The sequence below is a fragment of the Podarcis melisellensis genome (assembly GCF_964234715.1).
Source record: "Podarcis melisellensis genome assembly, chromosome: 9".
Classification (NCBI taxonomy): domain Eukaryota; kingdom Metazoa; phylum Chordata; class Lepidosauria; order Squamata; family Lacertidae; genus Podarcis; species Podarcis melisellensis.
In genome coordinates, this window is record NC_138541.1 from 15,688,633 (window position 1) to 15,711,823 (window position 23,191).

Genomic DNA, 23,191 nt, shown 5'->3' on the forward strand with positions numbered 1-23,191 from the left:
GGGCACCACGTTACTTATCCTAGCGAGGCATAATATAATAATAATAATAATAATAATAATAATAATAATAATAATAATAATAATAGTAGTAGTAGTAGTAGTAGTTTCTTCCCGGTTCAGAAAACCGGGCTCAGGGAGGCTAACAACAAATTTAAAACACTTAATTGATGCAACAAATACAGCATAAAATACAGTACAAAACGTGAATAACCATAAATTCAGAATTCAAAAATCAATTTAGTGGGGAAAAAACATCCAATAAACATTAGATGATCACCAGGGCTAGATGGCTAAATTAGTCCTATTTTGGCCAGCAAGGAGACCAGGGGAGAATTAGCTTGGGATCCCAGAGCGGGTAATCTTCATAAAAAGTGGAGGGGGCCATGCAATGAATGTTGGAAGGTTCAAGACATGCAATAGAATGTACTTTTTCACACTATGAGAATCGCCATCACATGATGGTGTGATGGGCAATTAGTCGCTGGCTTAAAAAGGGAATTATGGACTGATTTGTGGAGGACAAGGCTGTCAACACCTATTAGTCATGCTGCCTTCTTCCTACTTCCCCTGCCAGAGGCAATACAGTGGTACCCTGGTTCTCAAACACCTTGGTACTCAACGCCTTGGTTCTCAAACTCCAAAAACCTGGAAGTGTTCCAGTTTTCGAACGTTTTTCGGAAGCCAAACGTTCAATGCGGTTGTCGGCTATTGTTTCTGGGGCACCTGCACCAATCAGAAGCTGTGTCTTGGTTTTCAAACATTTCGGAACAAAAGTTTGAGAACCAAGGTACCACTGTATTTGGCGCTTTTGTTTTTGAGGCTTTTGGGGTTAATTTATTTTTGTGACTGTGTGGAACCCAGTTCCGTGACTGCAGAAATGCATAAAAGCCTCCTATTGAAACAATAACTATCCTCAGTGCAGGTAAGGGGAAAAAATGTAATTTTTATTTTTATCATCTACAATACTGTCTTATTTATTTTATAGTACGGTACATTGATTACTGCTTTCTTTTTATGGATCAATGGTCTTGTTAGATAATAAAATTGCTATTTTAGGGGTTGTTTTCAAAAGTCTGGAATGGATTAATCCATTTTGCATTACTTTCTATGGGAAAGCACGCCTTGGTTTTGGAACGCTTTGGTTTTGGAATGCACTTCTGGAATGGATTAAGTTTGTGAATCAAGGTACCACTTTATACCAGTGGCTGAGAATCACACGTGGGGAAGAGTGTTGTCGCGCTCGTGTCTTGCTTTCAGGCTTCCCATAGCCATCCAGTTGGTGTCTGTGAGAACAGGATGCTAGATTAGTTGGGCCTTAAGCAGGGCTCTTTTTACATTATGTTCTTACGCAAAATCACGCCAAGATCCATAAGAAAAGGCATTGAACACTGATGTGGAATGAAGGAAAGAACCAGGCAATATACCCAATGAGAAGCGAGACGGCACAGCCATCGTGGTTCTCCTGCAGTTGCAAACTGGGCTGCTGTCCAATTTAACAAATGCTTAAAACATCACTGCTACAAGCACACGGTGAACCTGTCAATCCCCAGTCTGCAAAGGGTGCATCAACAATATTTCAAGGCTGGCTCACTTTCCCGGATCAGCTCTTGAGCCGTCAATACAAACATTAGAGGCAGACGCTCTCTTCAGTCTGGGATGGTAAAAGCATAGCTTGCTTTAATATGCAAGTTCACCAGGTCCAAGGATCTATATGTAGCAGACCCCCCTTTCAGCAGGCCCGCCCTTATACATTCGTGTGTCGAGGTATCAAGTGCCCCTGGGAACAGGCACCAAAGATAGCATAAATACAACTCTATGAGTACATAACTTGCGAGTACTTGAGCTCCGGGTGCACTGCAGTGGGCGGGGTGATAAGGCACCAGTGTCAAAACTGAACCAATATCCAAAACAAACATTGATACAGTATATGGCAGGGGAATGGCTAAATATCTCCTGTCAATTTGCCAAAGAGCTGGGCATACGTGCTGGAACAGGCCAAGTGTGGAGTACAGCTGGGGTCATATCTAAGGAACCTTCGTTGTTTATCTGGTTCTTCCAAAATAAGTGCCTGATTTATCTACTGACTGAAAAGCAATCCTTAATTAGAGCACGCCCCAGTTATGGAAGAAAGCAAAGCTCTCTTGGAGAACATTTGCTGCGGAGGGCAAGGACACCACAAACAAGACAATGGTGCCTCTCAAAAAGCAACAATAACTCTCTGCTGAACAACAGTCCACATTATAAACCAGTTGGTGAGGTTGGGAGGGAGACATATCTGGCAACCCAACATATCAGAAAATGTTTACTTTCAAAAGCTCTGCAGAATTTGCAGAGAAGTTGAGGGATTCAGGCCGCCTGTGAGTTTCTGTGCCCTAAGTGTCCAAAATTTGCACAGCTGATCAAGCGTCGCTTGTGCCAGATATTCTGTGCAAACTCCCCCTTCAAACAAAACACACCTTAAGCCTGCATTTAAATGTAGGGCTCTGGCTTATGTCTCAGAGATGAACTCCACGTGATGCTTTGCCTCGCACACATTTCCCCTGCGTATTTTATGCTTTTACAATACACAGCCACAAAGGTCACAAGAGAAGCCTGGAGTATGGGGGAGAGGGTTTTTTTAACACCTTTCCTCTGGGGAGGGGTATTTGTTGCAGCTTGAATTTTCTGTTTTTCCTCTACACACTATCTTTCCCCCCATGATATGGGGAACAACTGGAAGGCTTTGTTTCTTTTTCTTTTTGCAGGAAAACCACTGCAGGGAAATGGTTAAGACATCCTTCCACCCCAGTTAATCTTCCACTGCGAAACATCAGAGGAAAATTGACATATGATTAAGCATCACATGGAGGTGGGAAAAACGTGTCTGAGCTGGACCACAGCCAGCCTGCAGATGGGAGGCCACATGACTGAATGTGTCCAGCCAATAATATTCCACACTGCATTTCCCCATCATGGTCCATAATGCAACAAAAGTCTGATTTTTGGGGGGGAAGCAGTTCTGATGCGCAAGAGCTCCAAATCAGCTTTAATGACGCTACCTGAATTTGTTGCGATCTCATCTGAAAATAGTGACAGTCTGGAAATGCCCAGTGCCTTTAAAAGTTGCGAATGCAGAAGAAACGCCCGCAAATTTCAGGTTCATCATCTTCTCAGTTTTCATTTTTTAAAAACAGTGCAAGTTCCTCCTAGTCCTTGTGATCTCCGAGACAATTACTGCTAAGTAAGACGAATTATAAAAAATCTGGCTTGATTCACATTGTTTATACAAATCATAGAATTCAGGTTCCCTTGGATATTATTTTATTTTCAGACACAAGACTAGGCATAGTCTTGGTTACGGCGTAGCATTTCAGAATGCTGAGCAGCTGTGCTATGTTGACTGTTCTCTCCCTTTGGCCAGGGCTTAGCTGTAGCTCGCCAGGCTGAATCCTGGCCCGAAATCTCTCAGGTTCCGAGTTCAAGACCTGCCACAAGTCCAAGCCCTGACAACCAGCGTTTGAAATTCACCAGGCGCATTCTGCACCTGGGCGCTGTGGGCTAAACCACAGAGCCTAGAACTTGCCAATCAGGTCAGCGGTTCGAATCCCCGCGAAGGGGTGAGCTCCCGTTGCTCGGTCCCTACTCCTGCCAACCTAGCAGTTCGAAAGCACGTCAAAGTGCAAGTAGATCAATAGGTACCGCTCCGGCAGGAAGGTAAATGGCGTTTCCGTGTGCTGTTCTGGTTTGCCAGAAGAGGCTTAGTCATGCTGGCCATATGACCCGGAAGCTGTATGCCGGCTCCCTCGGCCTATAGAGCACGATGAGCGCCACAACCCCAGAGTTGGTCACGACTGGACCTAATGGTCAGGGGTCCCTTTACCTTTACCTATCAACCACTTGCGAATAAGTGAGATTGCCCAGGGTGTCAGGATAGCACCTGACGTCTCCACCATTTGGAGGTGCATGCCTGAGGATCCTTGGATTTTAATGTTTTCACACAATAGCAACACATCCTGTGGAATTCTATGCGTTGTATTTTATCTGCATAATCAGAATGAATTTCAGGAACCAAAACATGACTTCCGAGCCATCTGGCCACAAAATGGCAACAAGGCATTCTGTTTTGGTGACTGTAACCCTGGTTTAAGGAGTCATATGGTGCCCAGCTTATATGTCTAACACTACTGACAACAGCCCATTCCAGAGGCTCTCAGTCCCATGAGGGGAGAGAATAGGGCTAGGCTCATTGGCCCAACCAATTCTGATTGGAATTCTGCTGCAAGGAGGCTGTTCTACCCTCCACACAATTTAGCATCCTTCCCAGTGCAGATGTTCAGTCCCAGCACATGGAAGGCTGGGCAGCTAGGAATGTGACAGAAGGGGCAGGGCCATGAAAGGTACCCCATTCTCCTTCTTGACACAATGGAGGGAAGGGCTGTAGCTTAGTTGCAGGGCACCTGCTTTGCATGCAGAAGGTCACGGGTTTGATCCCCAGCGTCTCCAGGTAGGGCTGGGAAATACTGCTGTCCGAAATTCTGGAGAGATGCTGCCAGTCAGAGAAGACAATACTGGGCTAAATGGACCACTGGTCCAACTCAATACAGTGGTACCTCGGGTTACAGACACTTCAGGTTACAGTCTCTGCTAACCCAGAAATAGTACCTCGGGTTAATAACTTTGCTTTAGGATGAGAACAGAAATTGTATAGTGGTGGCGCAGCGGCAGCAGGAGGCCCCATTAGCTAAAGTGGTGCTTCAGGTTAAGAACGGACCTCCGGAATGAATTAAGTTCTTAACCCGAGGTACCACTGTATAAAACAGAAAAACCTCAATAGGGCTCGTGCCACTAGTCCCAGCGGCCCCAATCGCCTTGGAATTAGTTCAAAAGCACAGCTCCTAATCCTGAAAGATGGAAACAAGCATAAAGAAGAAATGCAGTTCAAAGCAAATGCAGCAATAGGAAAGTATGATGGCGAACACACCAATTTTTCTGTACCTTGTGCCTTGGACTCAGCTTTGGCAGTTCTCTGTCAACACTTGTCCGAATGAGTGACGGTGTCTGCTTGCAGCCAGCCTCCTAGAATGAGACATTACACGCAGTTAACAAAAAAAGGGGGTGTCAGTGGGGGGGAGTGTGTAATTAGGAACGGCATGCTATTTCTAAGCATGGCTTTGTTCATACAATCTGAAAAACAACTTTGTTTTGTATCACATGTTTTGAATCTAAGTGCTTACATCTTCTCTTTTATGTTATCATTTTTTAAAAAAATAAATAAACCTGGATTTGCTAAAAGTGCAAGCGTAACGAAAGGGGGGATGGGGCTAAAAATATATATATATCAAAAAGTGTATTGTTCTATTCTTTCTGCCTTGGTTCAGACCACACCTGGAGTACTGTGTCCAGTTCTGGGCACCACAATTTAAGAAGGATGTGGACAAGCTGGAGTGTGTGCTGAGGAGGGCAACCAAGATGACCAAGGGTCTAGAAACCAAGCCTTATGAGGAATGACTAAGGGAGTTGGGTATGTTTAGCCTGGAAAAGAGGGAGGTGGAGAGGAGATGTGACAGCCATCTTCAAATATCTGTCAAATGGAGGCCTTTTTTCTCCTGCTCTGGCGGCTAGGGCCTGAACCATGGGTTCAAGTTACAAGAAAGGAGATTCTGACTAAACATCAGGAAGAACTTTCAGACAGCAAGAGCTGTTTGACAGTGGAACAGACTCCCATGAGAAGTGGTGGACTCTCCTTCCTTGGAGGTTTTTAAGCAGAGGTCGGATGGCCATCTATTCTGGATGCCTTAGTTGAGAATCCTGTATTGGACTAGATGACCCTTGAGGTCCCTTCCAACTCTGCAATTCTATGATTCCATGGAAGGGCAAAAGTACAAAGATACAGCGCAGGTCCAAAGTGATAAATACCTCATCCAAAGATTCCCTTTGCAAATACCCTATTTTTTGCACCATAACACTCACTTTTTTCCTCCTAGAAAGTAAGGGGAAATGTCTGTGCGTGTTATGGAGCGAATGCCTGCGGGTGGCGGGGGGGGGGATCTGCTGCAGTCGTGAGCAGAGGATCCATGGTTCCCTTTCCTTCCCTCCTCCGTGGTTACAAAGAATGGATCCACATGGATCCTCAGGATTTTTGCATTGGGCTACTCCAAACTCACTGTCAGATCACATGTCTGTGGCCACAGCATGATCCACAAAAATCATATATCCACTATTTTGTCTAGAATATTTTTTTTCTTGTTTTCCTCCTCTAAAAACTACGTGCGTGTTATGGTCTGGTGCGTGTTATAGAGCGAAAAATACGGTAATAAAGATTTATAAAATGAAAGCATTCTCAAGTTGTGAACTCCATAATTTTTGAGACTATGGTTTCTATATAGTCTTAAAAGAGTCAGATATTTGCACATACTGTTGACACTGAGTGATCGTGTACCTCAATAGTTGTATGAGAAATAAAACCATGCCATTACACTGAAAAAACAGCCATTCGAGCTCTACTTTTAATTTATGAGATATCTTCCATAGACTGGGAGCGAAGTTATGAAGCTAAGAGCTCAAAGGACTGAAAAACAAAAACACATAAGCAGAGCCAAACCAAGGTTTGTTTTCTATACAGTGGTACCTCGGGTTAAGAACGTAATTCGTTCTGGAGGTCTGTTCTTAACCTGAAACTGTTCTTAACCTCAAGCACCACTTTTGCTAATGGGGCCTCCTGCTGCTGTTGCGCTGCCGCTGCACGATTTCTGTTCTCATCCTGAAGCAAAGTTCTTAACCCGAGGTAATATTTTTGGATTAGCGGAGTCCGTAACCTGAAGCGTATGTAACCTGAAGCCTATGTAACCCGAGGTACCACTGTACATGTAGAAGCTCAGGCTACAGTGGAACCTCAGTTGTCGAATGCTTCGGAAGTCGAACGTTTCGGTTTTTGAACACCGACAACCCGGAAGTGAATGCTTCCGTTTTCAAACGCGCCTCAGAAGTCGAACACCTTCTGAAGCGCATTTCTCCATTTTTCCAACGGATTTTACCAACAGGCAATTGCGCCTCGGTTGTCGAATGTTTTGGAAGTCAAACGGTCTTCCAGAACAGATTACATTCAACAACTGAGGTTCCACTGTATAGTTCTAACCTATGGTTAAGTCTTAGCCACTTCACAGCTTGAGCAGTGATGTTAGAACTGAGCAGGAGTATCAAAGTAAACTCTGTTGACTCATACAGACAGAGAAAGATATTATGCACTTGTTGTGGGAAGGGCTATTTAAAGATTCGTCATCCTTTGAAAGAGATGCCCAAGTGATGACTCTGGTTGACTCATGCACGATAGATGTGGCAGACGATTCCGCCCCTTCCCTGGCGGCTAAAAAGGATATCAAAGGTAAAGGACGAAGACGTTGGTAAACTTTCACCTGCAAGGGATTGGACAGCTCTCCCCATCACTCCTTATTTAACAATGTTTTGTTGTCTTATCCTATTTCCACCCCAGTGATCCCTTGGTAAAAATACCCATCTGCTCCATGAAGTATAAACAGATATAGGCCCTATGGGAAGAAAATGTTCTTTTGGAGGGGAAACAGTAATCAAGGAAAACAATTAAGATTTTGTTGGCAGAGCCTTCACATGCTTTTCTTCCAAGTATACTGGCCACATTTACGGCTTTACTGCTGGCATGAACTCTGGTATAGCAGAGGATAATTACTTTACATTGACAGTGCAACAGCAGAGGTGCTTGACACAAAGAGTGGATCACAGGATCACAGAGTTAAGGAAGTTACCCTAGAGATCATGCAGTTCAATTCCCTGCTCAGTTGTTCAAGGAAACGGCAACACTTCCCAGCAGGCCTTGCCCCTATAGGTAAAAATGGTAAAGTACCCCTGGACAGCTAAGTCCAGTCAAAGGCAACTATGCGGTTGCGGTGCTCATCTCGCTTTCAGGCCAGGGGAGCCGGCGTTTGTCCACAGACTGTTTTCCCGGTCATGTGGCCAGCATGACTAAACCGCTTCTGGCACAACAGGTCACTGTGACGAGTGCCAGAGTGCCCGGAAATGCCGTTTACCTTCCTGCCACAGTGGTACCTTTTTATCTACTTGCACTGGTATGCTCTCGTATTGCTAGGTTGGCAGGAGCTGGGCTGGAACAGAGCAATGGGAGCTCACCCCGTTGCGGGGATTTGAACCGCCGACCTTCTGATTGGCAAGCCCAAGAGGCTCAGTGGTTAAGACCACAGTGCCACCCTATAGGGACACCTCTATACAGCAGTTGCCAGGCCTGAGGGTTTCCCCTCCCTCTGCACTGCTCTAAGACTCCACCTCTGGATGTTGCCCAAGCAGTCTCAAACTACACCTGTGCACCTTTGAATGTGCGTTCTTCAGAGAACGGGGCTAGGGGAGTTTGTTGCAGAAGGGGAGGGAGACTCCCGGAATTTTTGAGCAGTCTCTGGACTCCTCCTCCTCTGCATCAGCCTCTGAGTCTGAACTGCTCCTTGCCACCGGCTCTTCCCACTCACTAAACCCTGTTGCCCTTTCATTATCAAGCCCCTTCTCCCTCTGTCCTCTCCTCAGTGTCCCACCACCAATCGCCTGGCTCTGAGACTTCCTCCTCTGGGGTTTGTTCCCTGGCTGGTGCTTCCCACCATTCCTCTTCATCCAGCCAGTCCCCGACACCAGTGCAAAATTTGCAGTGGAGGCCTGCCTGGCAGATGTTCATCCAACCTCTGCTTAAATGCTTCCAGAGGAGAAGCCACCACCACCCCGGCAGTCTGTTCAACTGCTGAACACTTAGAGGAGCATCTCCAAATGCAGGGATGAGGCACCTGTGAGACTCCAGCTGCCCTATCCCCAAGCCAGCATGGCCAGCAGTCATAGATGATAGCGGAGAAGGCCACAGGTCCCCCACTTCTCTCAAAACGTTTCAGCTCAGTATGAATGTTACAGAGTTTCGTTCAGAAATAAGCAGTCAGTAAGTATTAGCATTTTGCTGAAATAGCACCACACCCAAGCCAGTATTTAAAAGGTAAAGGGACCCCTGACCGTTAGGCCCACTTGCGGATGACTCTGGGGTTGCGGCGCTCATCTCGTTTTATTGGCCAAGGGAGTCGGCGTACAACTTCCAGGTCATGTGGCCAGCATGACTAAGCCGCTTCTGGCAAACTAGAGCAGCGCACGGAAACACAGTTTTACCTTCCCGCCAGAGCAGTACCTATTTCTCTACTTGCACTTTGACATGCTTTTGAACTGCTATATGGGCAGGAGCTGAGACCGTACAACGGGAGCTCACTCCGTTGCTAGGATTCAAACCACCGACCTTCCGATCAGCAAGCCCTAGGCTCTGTGGTTTAGACCACAGTGCCACCCACTTCCCTGAGCCAGTATTTAGAGAGTGTTAAAGGAGAAAAGGAATTTAACATTGTATGAAAATCTTAAGATGCCTAAAGCGAAAGGCTTTGAGAGTCTTGCAAGCTCAAGGAGGAGACGCAGAGTTCCAGGGATTGTGAGCTGGGATGGCAAAGGTCACAGAAGCGGTAATCTTCTCCTATCGGGTTTTCCTGGTTAACGGGGCTGGGGCTTGCTGCCAAAGGACGGCATTGCGTTACAGGATGTAATGACAGCCGGCAGCAAAAGGTCTAAACAGTATGTCTCGAAGAATTGGAAGAGAACAGGTATGATGAAAATTTAACAGGATCCATTATACACACTCTGGCTTTAGCGTTCTCAACAGACAACTGAAGCATATTAAAATCAAAACTACAGTATTTAAACTGGGGGTGGAGAAATCTAAACCACATGTCACACTTTGAGCACAACATTCCTTTTCCTAATGTGAAAAAACCTACCACGGGACACCGCTATCTTTTACCTCCAGGCTGCTTTCCTGCTCAGAATTTCACCCTTGTTTGCTTTTCTTCCCACAGAGGGGGAAACTATACAGAGACTATACTGAGGGGAGAGACTCCATCAGGCAAGGCCTCTTTCCACCTGTCTTGCTCTACCCTCGGCTTCTCAATGTGCATTGTATTGTTTTATGTACTGTGGCTTGCAGTTGTTTTATTGATTATAGTTTAGATATTATTGCAACTGCTGAGTGGATTTCTGTTTAACTTTTCTGTGTTGATATTGTTATTTTATGCTATTCTAATGATTGTTGAATGTTACTTTTTTGATGGAGGTTGCCTATTTTAAGGTTGTGTTTTGTTGTCACATTTTTGTATTGCATTAGATTGTTGTGAGATGTACATTTTTTGTTTCTTCAGCTTGTAAACCGCCTTGAGTATTGTAAGATAGAAAGGCGGTATACAAATTAAAAATGATGATTGGTATTATTTTCTCCTTGCAAGGAGAAAAGAAGGCGGAGCCAAGAAGTGGGTGATGTGAGTGGCCCTCCTCTCCACTGCCCACCCTTCCACTGTTGACCATAGCCTCCCCCATGGCAGCATCTGGATGAATCCAAACCACAGTGGAGGAAAGTTACCTGCAGCCTGGACCAAAGTCATGGAAGTTGGAGGTGGGAGGAGGAGAGAACCCACCAAGTTCAAATGGTAGCACAAAGTCTGACGAACAGCTTCCCATCACAAGAGAAACTCCTACAGAGCTCATCGCAAACTTCACCATGTCACCTGCCAATATACTACCGGTGATTTGATAAGGTAAAGGGACTCCTGACCATTAGGTCCAGTTGTGGCTTACTCTGGGGTTGCAGCGCTCATCTCACTTTATTGGCCAAGGGAGCCGGCGTACAGCTTCCGGGTCATGTGGCCAGCATGACTAAGCCTCTTCTGGTGAACCAGAGCAGCGCACAGAAACGCCGTTTACCTTCCCGCCGGAGAGGTACCTATTTATCTACTTGCACTTTGACAAGCTTTCGAACTGCTAGGTTGGCAGGAGCAGGGACAGAGCAACGGGAGCTCACCCCGTTGCCGGGTTTCGAACCGCCAACCTTCTGATCGGCAAGTCCTAGGCTCTGTGGTTTAACCCACGGTGCCACCCGCATCCCACCCCCAAAAGGAGAGGGGGATGCAAACCAATCTTAATACAGGCACTCACTTTCACTAGTATAATTTTTGCCAGATCTTCACATGGGCGCTTTTCGTTCTCCTTTTGCGGGTGTTCCCATTCAAACAAGGTGGTGTAATTCTCCAGCATCTGGGCCATGATTTTGTTGCAGATTTCCTGCTCCTTCATCCCTTCAAATCCAGAAGACACGCTGCAAAAACATGAAACAAGGTTGGGGACATTATAAACAAATGTGACGTGCCAAACGGCCTGTAATGAGATAGCTGAATGCCAGCCAAATTGGGCACCAGGAAGAACATCGCCATGGGGTAGTCGTGGTGAACTTGTGGCTATCCAGGGGTTATTGAATGACAACCCCCACCAGCCCCAGCCAGCATGGCAAATGGCCAGGGACGATACCAGCTGTAGTCTGGCAAAATCTGGACCACCACAATAAGGGTTGGTCTGATGTAACTTCTTGAACCTAGTATGAAAGGAGAGAGAGAGAGAGACAGGAGGTTCAGGGAGATTTCGAGACACAGCCCAAACACGATGGGTTAGATCAGTGTTTCTCAACCTGTGGGTCCTCAGATGTTGTTGGACTACAACTCCTATCATTACTAGCCAGCATGACCAGTGGTCAGGGATGATGGATGTTGTAGTCCAACAACATCTGAGGACCCACAGGTTGAGAACCGCTGAAGCTGCACCAAGCTGCTGCCAGACTACAACTCCAACCATCCTTGCCCATTGGCTGGGCCTGCTGGAAGTTGTCCCTCAATAACATCTGGAGGGCACCAAACTGGGGAAGGCAAGGTTAGATCTTATTTTACACTTTATTTTGTATTGCATACAAACTGGGTTGGATCCAGAAGCAGCTCCTAAGCAGGAGACTCCCATAGGCTGAAAAATAGAGGCTTTTTTTTTTTTTTTGCTGATTTCCCCTGTTCTCTGCAGTTCCCAGCTGGAGTCCTACAACATAGAACCCTACGTTGAGTGGGAAGCAGCCTTTCTCAACCTGTGGGTCCCCAGATGTTGTTGGACTACAACTCCCATCACCCCTAGCTAGCAAGGCCAGAGCTCAGGGATGATGGGAGTTGTAGTCCCAAGAACATCTGGGGACCCACAGGTTGAGAACCGCTGGTCTAGAGCAGTGTTCCCCAACCTTGGGCCTCCAGCTGTTTTTGGACTACAACTCCCATCATCCCTCGCTAGCAAGACCAGTGGTCAAGGATGATGGGAATTGTAGTCCAAAAACAGCTGGAGGCCCAAGGTTGGGGAACACTGCTCTAGAGGGTCATCTAGTCCAACCCCCTTCAATGCAGGAATATCAACTAAAGCATCCATGACAGACGGCCATTCGACCTCTGTTTAAAAACCTCGAAGGAATGGATGAAATTTAAAGACTATTTAGCTAAATATGTTAAGATAATTTAAATAGAAACACTTGCAAGTACCAGATTGGCTTAGGATTTAAATATGTGATGTTATAGAATAATTTATCTAAAGTTAAAATGAAAAGCAAGGAAGATGTTAATTGATTAAGTGAATTTTATGAGAAATGAGTTTTGGAAAACTGTTACAATGATATAAATAGAAACTCAGCTAGGGGGATTCGAGGAAATCACCAAAAAATGTTCACAAAAGTGAAATTATTACAGTTAGGATTTATGTTTTGTTTGTTTGTTTTTTGATGTTTGTTATAAAATTTGGAAAATCAATAAAAAAAATTTTTGGGTGGGGGCAAAAAACCTTGAAGGAAGGAGAGTCCACCACATTCCGAGGGAGTCTTCTCCACTGTCAAACAGCTCTTACTTTAAGAAAGTTCTTCCTGGTGTTTTGTCATAATCTCTTTTCTTGTCACTTGAATTCAATGATTTGAGTCCTACCCTCCAGAGCAGGAGAAAATAAGCTTGCTCCATCCTCCATGTGACAACCCTTTAGATATTTGAAGATGGCTATCATCTCTCCTCTCGGTCTCCTCTTTTCCAGGTTATAGACCTGCAGGCTATTCCTCCCTGCCCTACACAATGGTCTTCTAGAACCTTCCTCGCCTCAACCTTAACTGGTCATCATTCTCCAAGAACTGCAACTGATCCAAATGGGACAGGATAGCCCAGAGGAGGCCTTGTTAGTGCTGTGCTACAATTCTCCAAAGCTTGAGAAATGATGCTTCAATCAGCAATGCATTTTTAAAATGGCTCGGCAAGGCATAAGCGTCTCAGTCCTCATGAGAGCCAATTATTTCCCACCCTTCTAAAAGCCAGTTCTCCAGGGGTATTGTGTGTTTGCCAGCCAAACAGCAGTAATATAGTGGCTGGCTAAGTACTTTTGGTAACGTAGGAAGAGTGCCAACAGAACAATAAAAAATGCTTGTAAAGGAACAAAAGTATAGAATACCTTAAAAGTCCCTTAGGGATCAGTCTGGAGCTATAATTAGAGAGGAGCGAATCCCGGTCACTTTTAATAAAAAAAATGCACTATGGCTGAGCCTTCTATTTACTCTTCAGTGGCATCTTCACAAATATCAAATGAGACAGCTGAATTATGAAGTTGAAGGACATTGCTCTGAACATGAAACAACAACTTATCCTCTTCCTCTGTTGTGAATGAAGTGAAGGAATGAGATGAGAAGTGAGCCTAAGGGATGTTCCTAATCTCAGAAGCAAAATCCAGACATTGTGGCAAACTGCAGTTCAGGGAAACTGAACTACGGCTTGTCGTTATGTCCAATTGGACAAACCATGATTGAGAAATGGCTGGCCGAACACATGGTTTGGGGTGAGTTTTCAGAATGCTAGCCTTACGATTTGGTTAGGTTTGAATTGATGCATGAATTTGAATTTGTAGATCTCACCATTTTTTTCCAGCTGGACTTACCCATTTTATCTGCTACCATTTATAATGCTTGTTAATTTGTTACAGGTATAAGTCGTTCATCATCTACACCTGCTGTACGTCACCCTGAAATCTGATCTGATGAGATGGTGGTATAGCAATGTTTACAATAAATGCCTCTATAAATGCTGGGCCGCCACCAACACATTTGAATAAACAGGGCCACCTTAGTTCCATAACATGTTTGCTAACTTTATGCTACAGGGGAAAAAAATCTCTCAACTCATTTTTGATCACAGCAGAAGCAGAGTTGAGCTTTCCCAGCTAAGATCAGCTGCCAGAACCCTTGCTATATCTTAATCTCCATTTTAAAAAATGATTAACCTTTTGTAGTTTTTGACTCCCTGCAGCTCCTGTTGCTTAAAAAAAAACCCACCTGGAACTCATTTGTATTTTCATAACGACCTTTTCTATTACATGACCTTGGACTTCTCTTTAGATTTTATAATGGCCTTGTTATTCTCCTTATCGTTTACCCAGTACTTTGGAAGCTCGATTCAGTCCATTAGACCAAACCATGGCTAAGAAAAATGACACCTGATTTGATTGTGACTGACTGGCAAAGCTGAATCAGAAACCATGGACTGAAGGACTGCAAAATGGATTACGCTAACTATGGTTTCTGTGATATCTGAATGTACAAACCATAGAGAAAGCTGCTGGTCACCTAGACTGCTGAGCAAGACAGAAAAAGAAAACAGATCAGCAGCACTAAGCCATAGTTTGCCTGTTGTGTTTGGATGCTCCAGCCATGGTCTGGATTCTCAACTATGGTTGGTCCAATGTCTGAATTGGTTGAGAAGATTCAGAGCACCATACTACACATGTATTCTCATAAGTAAGTACCATGGAATTTAATTGGGGTTACTCCTAGGTAAATGTGTAAATGTGTACAGGATTACAGCATTAAATTGTGTTTCCTTGAGTTCTATCTCAGGAAGTAACAGGAGTGAGTCAGAGACTAACCAGATAATTTAGGTGTATGGGGGATGGGAGAATGGTACTAGCCCAGCCTGACTCCCTTCTCCCTTGCCTGATGCCATGCTGAAAACTGATTTTACAAACTTCCTTTGTTTGCAGACATCACTTGAAAAAATGTCCAAACCCACTTGGCGGGGGGAATGGGATTGGTTCCATGGTCCTTTGATTCCCAGCCCATCTGCTCAATTACATTTTCCAACCAGATTCTGTCTAGCAATCCTCTTCCAATGACTTAGAGGTTTCTTGCTATCTGCATACTTTATCCCTTTCAGCTTATTAGTGAACAGAACTAACCTGAAACCTAATCTCCAACAGACTTAATTGACAGTCTGAGGATTTCCTTGGTCACAACTGCAATTTCCCTAATTAGCTCTATTTCAGTGATAATTTGCACCTCATTGAGATAAGGAGCGGTTGCTTCTGGTAGGTGCTCAAGTACAGTAGAAAAATGCACCTGCCCTACATGGCCCTTTGATTCAAAATCAGGGAGAAGGCAGGGGGGTCTCACCGGCTTTTAAATATTTGTCAGTCTTATTTATTTCCAAATTTTATATCCTGTTATACCTTGTCCATCAGTACCTTATCATCGGTAAAGACAAGCAAGATCAATAAAAACAAAAAAAGTGAGAAGAAGAGGCAAAACAAATTAAAGAAATCCAGGAAACTAATGAACAAGAGAATCAAAATCTAACCATAGAAACAACATCGGCTCAGCTTTAAGCACTTCTCTAAAAAATAAAAGAAAGCAAGGTTTTTCCTCCCATCCTGAAGTATCTGTGTCTGGTGGGTTTCCCTAAGCAATGACAACTATTTCACAATGCTGGCACCACAACTGAAAAGGCCCTTCTTCTAGTAGACATGTGCCAGACCTCACAGGGTGGAAGAACTTGGAGCAGTGTCTGCAATGCTGAATGGAGTCTGTGGGGAGGCACTTTCCATTGTACTATTTTCACTCACTGAAGCATCTCCTTCTAACAAGTGGGAGATGGCTACTGCTTACAAGTTTCCTGCAGGCATCTGATGGGGCACTAAGAAAACAAAATGGTGGACCAGATACCCCTCTGGTCTGATCCAGCAGGGCTCCTCTTGTGTTCTGACATCACTTCTGATGAAAATAGGTACACTTGCTTTGGCTGCAACAGTTCTTTGTGAGTGAAAGAAAAGGGGAAGAGTTCGCTAGCTGGATAAGATTAAAAATATTTACTCCCACGTAGGTCCCACTGAAATTTATTATTTAATAAATGTCTGTACCACCTTCCAGAAATAAAATTCTTCCCCAAGGCCTTTCACACAAAATACCATTAATAAAATACAATAGGTGACTGGGGGAAAAACTTCTCAGTAAAGCAACCGCGTATTATTAAAACTAGTCATCCAGCATAAAAAATTACAGCATAATATATTCTTCCAAGACCACGTCGCATTCTCAGATTCTCTGTCACAACTAGAAGCCAAGGCCCATGGGAATCTGTAGCCCTTCAAATATTAACAGACTACAAATCCCATCAACACGCTGGCGGGGCCTGATGGGAGTTGAAGTCCAACAGATTCTGGGAACCCAGACAATTCTCTACACCTGCTGTACAATTTTCAATGCCCGTTTGAAAATATCCAGGAGTGGGAGTGAGGTGGGGTGTTACTGCTGAGTAAACAGGTTTCAGTTTTGCACTGAGAGTTGTTCTCCATCTTTTACATTATCAACCACTTGGGCAGGTAGTTTCCCCCCTACTATATGTGAACTCTTGTTCGATGGCCAGCAAACTAATGAAACTCTTTCACACTTTAGGCAAGGTGTACGGTTGGGTAAGCCACCACTTTGCAAACGTGTGCAGGCAGAAAATGCTGCTGTGCCTAGTTAGCAACAAATAGTCTCTAAGGTCCTCAGCTTCACCAAAGGGGACTCTGCTAAAAAAATAGGCAGCATAAATATTACTGTTGATAAATGTTACCGATGATGCCCTTGTGAAGTTTATTCTTAGCTCAGCGGTTCACATAATTTCCCAAGAAATGAAAGGCTCTGAAAGAACAGCCTCTTGTTCTTGGTTATATTTCAGATGTGGGAGGGCAGGTGGAGGAAGGAAGAAGCGAACCTCTTTGTGGCTTTCAAATGTCAGGGACAAATTGCTGTTTTGTGAACTCCTGATAACTCTCAAGCTATTCCACGTCAGATGAATGGCAGCTGGGCCAACAGTATCTGCATTCTGCATTTAAAATGGACATGAAATGTCGGATTGGCCGTTGTTCTATTTGTGTCGAGGTGACCTAGGCCAGGAGGAGCGTGACCGAAAAGGGACATCATTTCAGGAAATGGTCAGGACAACAGATATTTGCAAACCTGAGAGCTGGGCTCAAGGACAGAAAAAGCGTCATGCTGGCACAAAGAACACCGCACTTTTAACCTTATGTTAAACAGATATCTGAACACATCAAAATTAGGAGTCCTCCATGTTGCCAGACTCCCAACTCCCATCAGACCTAGCCATTAGGGCCGACAGTCAGGGATGATGGGAGTTCCAGCCTAACATCCGAAGGCTACAGGTTCCTCATTCCTGATGTCAATAAAAAGAAGGTGTCTTCTTCCTTGATCTACAAACCTGTGGTTGTGCTACAATGACTGTGCCCTGTTTTCCAGAAAAATGCTAAAGAGGCATTCAGCATGGCTGGTGTAATTGGCCCTAACTGGCTCTCTGCTGGTCCTTTGCTTATACTCGCTACTTCAACCAATCCCCTTCTTCTGACTAGGTCATGGTCATAAGTAAGAGGTGACCCAATAACAAGATCAACTCTCATTGGCTCCCAATGGCTTTTCAATCAAGGCCACAATCCATCCATTTTTATTTTATCCTAACCCTCCTGCAAGGGACGCAGGTGGCGCTGTGGGTTAAACCACAGAGCCTAGCACTTGCCGATCAGAAGGTCGGAGGTTCGAATCCCTGCGACGGGGTGAGCTCCTGTTGCTCGGTCCCCTGCTCCTGCCCACCCAGCAGTTCGAAAGCATGTCAAAGTGCAAGTAGATAAATAGGTACCGCTCCGGCGGGAAGGTAAACGGTGTTTCCGTGTGCTGCTCTGGTTCGCCAGAAGCGGCTTAGTCATGCTGGCCACATGACCCGGAAGCTGTACTCCGGCTCCCTCGGCCAATAAAGCGAGATGAGCACCGTAACCCCAGAGTCGGCCACGACTGGACCTAATGGTCAGGGGTCCCTTTACCTTTACCTCTCCTGCAAACACCTCAGGATGACACAAATGTTTCTTCTCCCGTTTATCCTCCTAGCCCAGGTTTGTGGCTGGGGCAGGTTTCGAATCCAGCTCTTCCTAGTCAAAGTTCAACACTCTGCATGACACGGGCTCTTTCCCAGTGTAGAAAAGAGCCTGGTGCAAAGTTGAACGAGCAACCTGAAAGGGTGCCTGAAAGGGTTTTATATCACATTACCAATCCCTGAATCACCCAGCCTGACACAAATCTGATTAGAGCAGATCAGCACTGCATTAAAAAAATAAAATAAAGACTTCGAGGAATTTGATTACGTGGAAGTGAAAACACCAGAACGACAAGTGAATCAGGCCCAGTTAACATCTGCGTTTAGGAGCACTGAGTCTCATGCCACTGAAGTCTTGTCGCATCTCACCAGGGAAGCAATAAAACCCATTTGCCCAAGCTTAGTTTGGGTTTTTAGATGGACACTAGCTCTTACTGAAGAGATGTTTTTTCTTTTCTTTTCGTTATTATTATTTCTCTTTTTTATGTATTTCTTTTTTGTGTGTATGTGTTATGTATGTTTCTTTTGTTTGTTTTAATGTTTGATGTAGCAAAACAAATAAAAATCAATTAAAAAAATAATAATAGATGGACACTAGCTCTTACTGAAGAGTGTGAGGTCGTGAGAAATCTTATAAGCATTTCCCAAGACTAAACCAATCCAATTAATTAATTCACTTTTTAATGATGCAACTGCCTCTCCCCCAGTAGAAGCACCGAAGGCTATTAACAGGAGATGAAGAAAACTTCATGTACCAAACTGGGCACTATTATAAGGTCAAGGTAGCACTTTGTAGTTAAACATTCTCTAGAGCCGTATCTTAAAAAAAAAAAGGAAGTGTAACTAAAATCGTTATGCAGGGTTAAGTGGTAGGAGAAGGTAATCAAAACAAGCCTGCAGTTCACCAGCCATTTATCTTGCGCTGGCAGACTTGAAATTAGACTTGTGAAAAAATAGGATTGTCAAGAGCAAGCAGTGGGCGGCAGGCTGTGAGGGCAAAGTGCATACAAACAGGTATACAAACACACATTTCCCCTGGTAACAGTTGTCCGGATGTGAGCTGTTGAAAACAGGTGGAAATATGACTAAGTCAGAAAACACAAGGGTGCCGGGACTGATCAGATCTTCCAATATCCTGTCTTTGGGAATTACTAAATCCTATGCGATTAACTGAAGTTGCAAAACGTCTGCTGCTGGCAGCAATGGAACAACCTTTCCCTAAGGTTCGTCAGAAGGGTGAGGCATAAGCAGGTCTTTCATCTGGGATTATTCCACACTATGGAAAATGCCTGAAGTTCTGGTGTTGCAATTGCTTTCTCAAAGAGCTACCAAAACACACACACACACACACACACTTGTAAATCAAATAGCAAGCTGCTCCTTAAGAGAAATGGACAACAGGGGTGAGGATCCTGTCGACAGTGCAGACAAGGTGTATATAAGTATGTACACGCATTCATGCTTGCATGGGGCTTGAGGTCAATTCCACAGCTTCATTCTCTGAGTGAGGAAGAGATTATTCGCAACTCTTGTCTGCAAAAGGTGTGAACATTAGTAGTGCATGCCTATCTCTGTTTAACTCAGCTGTAAGTCCCACTGATATAATGCTTACTCGGGGGTAAGTGTAACAGCCAAACCCTGTGCATGTTTATAGGAATGTTGCCTGGCAGCATATTTCTATGCATGCTTACTCAGATGCGAGCCTGATAAGTTCAATTGGATTCACCCCAGATTAAATATATATGGGATTGAAACCCTGACCCGCTATTCTGTGCTACTTTATGCAATGAAAGTTGGCTAGATTTTTTGGTTGTAAGTCGCTTTGAGTTGCCTTGAGCAAAATAAAGCGGCTAAACAACAACATCATACTGAAAATGTAAACTCAATCAAGTTTCTTCTCCATCTCACCCAAATGCAACTGCTAAAATACAGTGGTACCTTGGTTCTCAAACTTAATCCGTTCCGGAAGTACTTTCCTAAACCAAAGCGTTCCAAAATCAAGGCATGCTTTCTCATAGAAAGCAATGTAAAATGAATTAATCTGTTCCAGACTTTTAAAAACAACTCCTAAAACTGCAATTTGACATGAATTTTACTATCTAATGAGACCATTGACCCATAAAATGAAAGCAATAAATAATGTGGTTCCACACAGTCAAAACAAAAACAAAAAGAGCTGCAAAAACAAAAACGTGAAATAAATAGCAAAAACAGACAGACCTCTGCGTAACACTCAAAACGGAAGTGTGGCACTCAAAACAGAAGCGTAAAACTCAAAACTGAGCACGTTCGGCTTCTGAAAAAAAGTTCGCAAACCAGAACACTTACTTCCAGGTTTGCAGTGTTTGGGTTCCAAGTTGTTTGAGTACCAAGGCATTTGAGAACCAATGTACTGCCAACACCCTCCTTGCCTCAGGTTTCTCTGCCTCCATTCTCCTTTTTCATCATGTTAGAAATACATAGCTGGTGCCTACAAATATCAAAACAAGAGGCTGCCTACAGCACTCTTTGCATATTGCACAAATAAAGTCCATCAGAGATCCTTTCATTGCTGCCCACTGATCAGCGCTCTTGAGATTCCACAGCATCATAAACAAGCCAGTCACAAGAGGCAGGAAAAAAGGCACAAACATCGGCTTACAAAGATCAACAGCAAAAACATCCTCAAAGGGTTGTCTTACATAACAAGTTTTAACATCACAAAAACAGCACGTATTTGGGTGACAGGCAAGGGGAGGTGGGAAATCAGCAGAGAGAAAGATAACAGTAGCTCCCTCGCCAACCTGGTAGTCCAAAACATCTGGTGGGCATCACTGCCATCATCTCTGACTGTGTTGGCTGGGGCTGATGGAAGATGCAGTCCAGAACATCTGGAGAGGACTAGGTTGGGGAAGGGTGTATTTACAGTATCCTTATGGTTGAGGTGCTCATCTTAAAAGCAAATACTGTAATTTGAATATGGTTCAAAATACAAAAACAACTTATCAATATCACCTGCATTTTGAAATGCACACACCACCAGCTCAATAGGTCACTGTGTGCCAAACCACAGCAGGAGGACCAATGTAACATATGAACCAGTTAGTCAACCACCAGTTGATTAGTCAATGAAAAAAACACCTGCCTGGGTCATCCTAGCGGTGGCTGCTTATCACACTGTGATGATCTGCCATTGCAGTTACTTCCAGGTAGACTTAACTGCTTACCCAACACAGCAAATCTGAGTCAGGTACGTCAGGTACAAGGACAAGGAAATGGAGGTGTTAGAAATGTCTGCAATGTCTAATTCCGCGTCGTGGCTTAATTTTTGCTCCAAACCAGGAGCTTCTTTCAGGCAAGGAACTTACTGGAAACAGTTTGGTCCAAATACTGTGGCGAGGTTGGAAACAGTCATCTTGTTCTCTGAGTGATGATCGGCAACTCTCCTCAGGAATCGGCAGAGGAACTTAAGCAGGGAATAGTGGGGCTCAGGTAGCTGCCTCAGGAGTTCTCTCAAAGTGTTCATATTTGGGCTACAATTCTGGATGTCTGTCAGGAAGGGAAGAAGAAGACAGACAAGGTTATGGACACTCTGTGCTGAAAATCAAATACAAAACAGCACTAGTAAGGTGGCATTAGACTCGGGGACTGAACAAGCATATTGAGGAAGTACGTTGAGCAAAAGGTATATAAAAAGATATGTCACCACTTTAAAACAGCCATGGTTTTCCCCAAAGAATCCCAGAAAACGTAGTTTTTTAAGGGTGCTTAGAGGAGACTCATTTTCTCCTCCCAGAGCTACAATTCCCTGGCTTGTTTAACAATCAATCCCTCTTCACAGAGAACTCTGGGAATTGCAGCTCTGTGAGGGGAATAGTGGTCTGGAAGTTAATCCTCAAAATACTTGCTTCACCAGGACAAAGCCTGCTCCTCAGCTTCCACACAACTTGACTGGAATCGGCCACCACCTGTCACAACTGCCGGAAGATGGGAATTAAACAATCCCAAGTTGAAAAGATATCTCCTGAAAACAAATTCTATCCTTATCGCGTCTCGTACTAGCTGCGTAACTGGACTGTGGCGTTCCTATATTTAATCTTTGGACGGAGACTAACAGAACCATGCCAACTACAGGAAGCCAATGTAATTTACACTGGGGTAAATTATCCTAGTGTAACCTATAGCGGATTTCTCTTATCTTTAGACCCAAGCCCACTGCACCTATGGAAGAAATAAGAGACCCTCTGTTTGAGGTGTACTGCTGGGGTTCTCCTCCACCTAAAAGGTAAAAGGTAAAGAACACCCGGACAGTTAAGTCCAGTCAAAGGTGACTATGGGGTTGCAGTGCTCATCTCGCTTTCAGGCCGAGAGAGCCAGCGTTTGCGCACAGACAGCTTTCTGGGTCACGGGGCCAGCATGACTAAACCGCTTCAGGCACAACAGGACACTGTGACGAGTGCCAGAGTGCATGGAAATGCCGTTTGCCTTCCCGCTGCAGCGGTACCTATTTATCTACTTGCACTGGTGTGCTTTCGAACTGCTAGGTTGGCAGGAGCTGGGACAGAGCAACGGGAGCTTACTCTGCTGTGGGGATTCGAACCGCTGACCTTCTGATCAGCAAGCCCAAGACGCTCAGTGGGTTAGACTGCAGCGCCACCCGCTCCCACCTAGACTCAGGATGTATATATGTGTAAATAAACCGTATATTGCAAAGATGCCAGTCTCCGCTGAGCCTCATTGTCCAAAAGGAAACACAAGACCCTGGTGCCTTGGAATCACGCACCACTCAGAGACTGGGGTGGGGTGTAATACTGTGTTCCCAAATCAAACAAGCTGGAGAATCTGAGACAGGGACATGTGCCAAAGGGCGACCCGTCCTGACACGGGGCTATGTCCTGCATGCTACGAGTGCCTATCAGATGACACGGCAGGACGTTCTTTTACGATGTTGCTCGCCTGTGGCTGGAGACTTGTGGCTATCTGGCTCCTGCACACCCTGTTTCACTCACTGAACTGAACAGCTGTGACATGGATATAATATCCTCCCTTTTAAAATAGAAGGGCTGTACAAATCAAAACTAACAGGACAGGCCTTTTTATGGGCA

At 44.6% G+C, this 23,191-nt stretch overlaps 1 protein-coding gene across 1 annotated transcript in view; it reads right to left on the reverse strand.

Moving 5' to 3' along the window:
- FAM13A (family with sequence similarity 13 member A) overlaps nt 1-23,191 on the reverse strand; it is a 164,732-nt gene that overhangs the window by 98,958 nt on the left and 42,583 nt on the right. Inside the window, 3 exon segments of the mRNA XM_081924863.1 lie at nt 4,975-5,055; nt 11,023-11,182; nt 21,455-21,635. Of these exon segments, the coding sequence (XP_081780989.1) occupies nt 4,975-5,055; nt 11,023-11,182; nt 21,455-21,635 (422 nt within the window).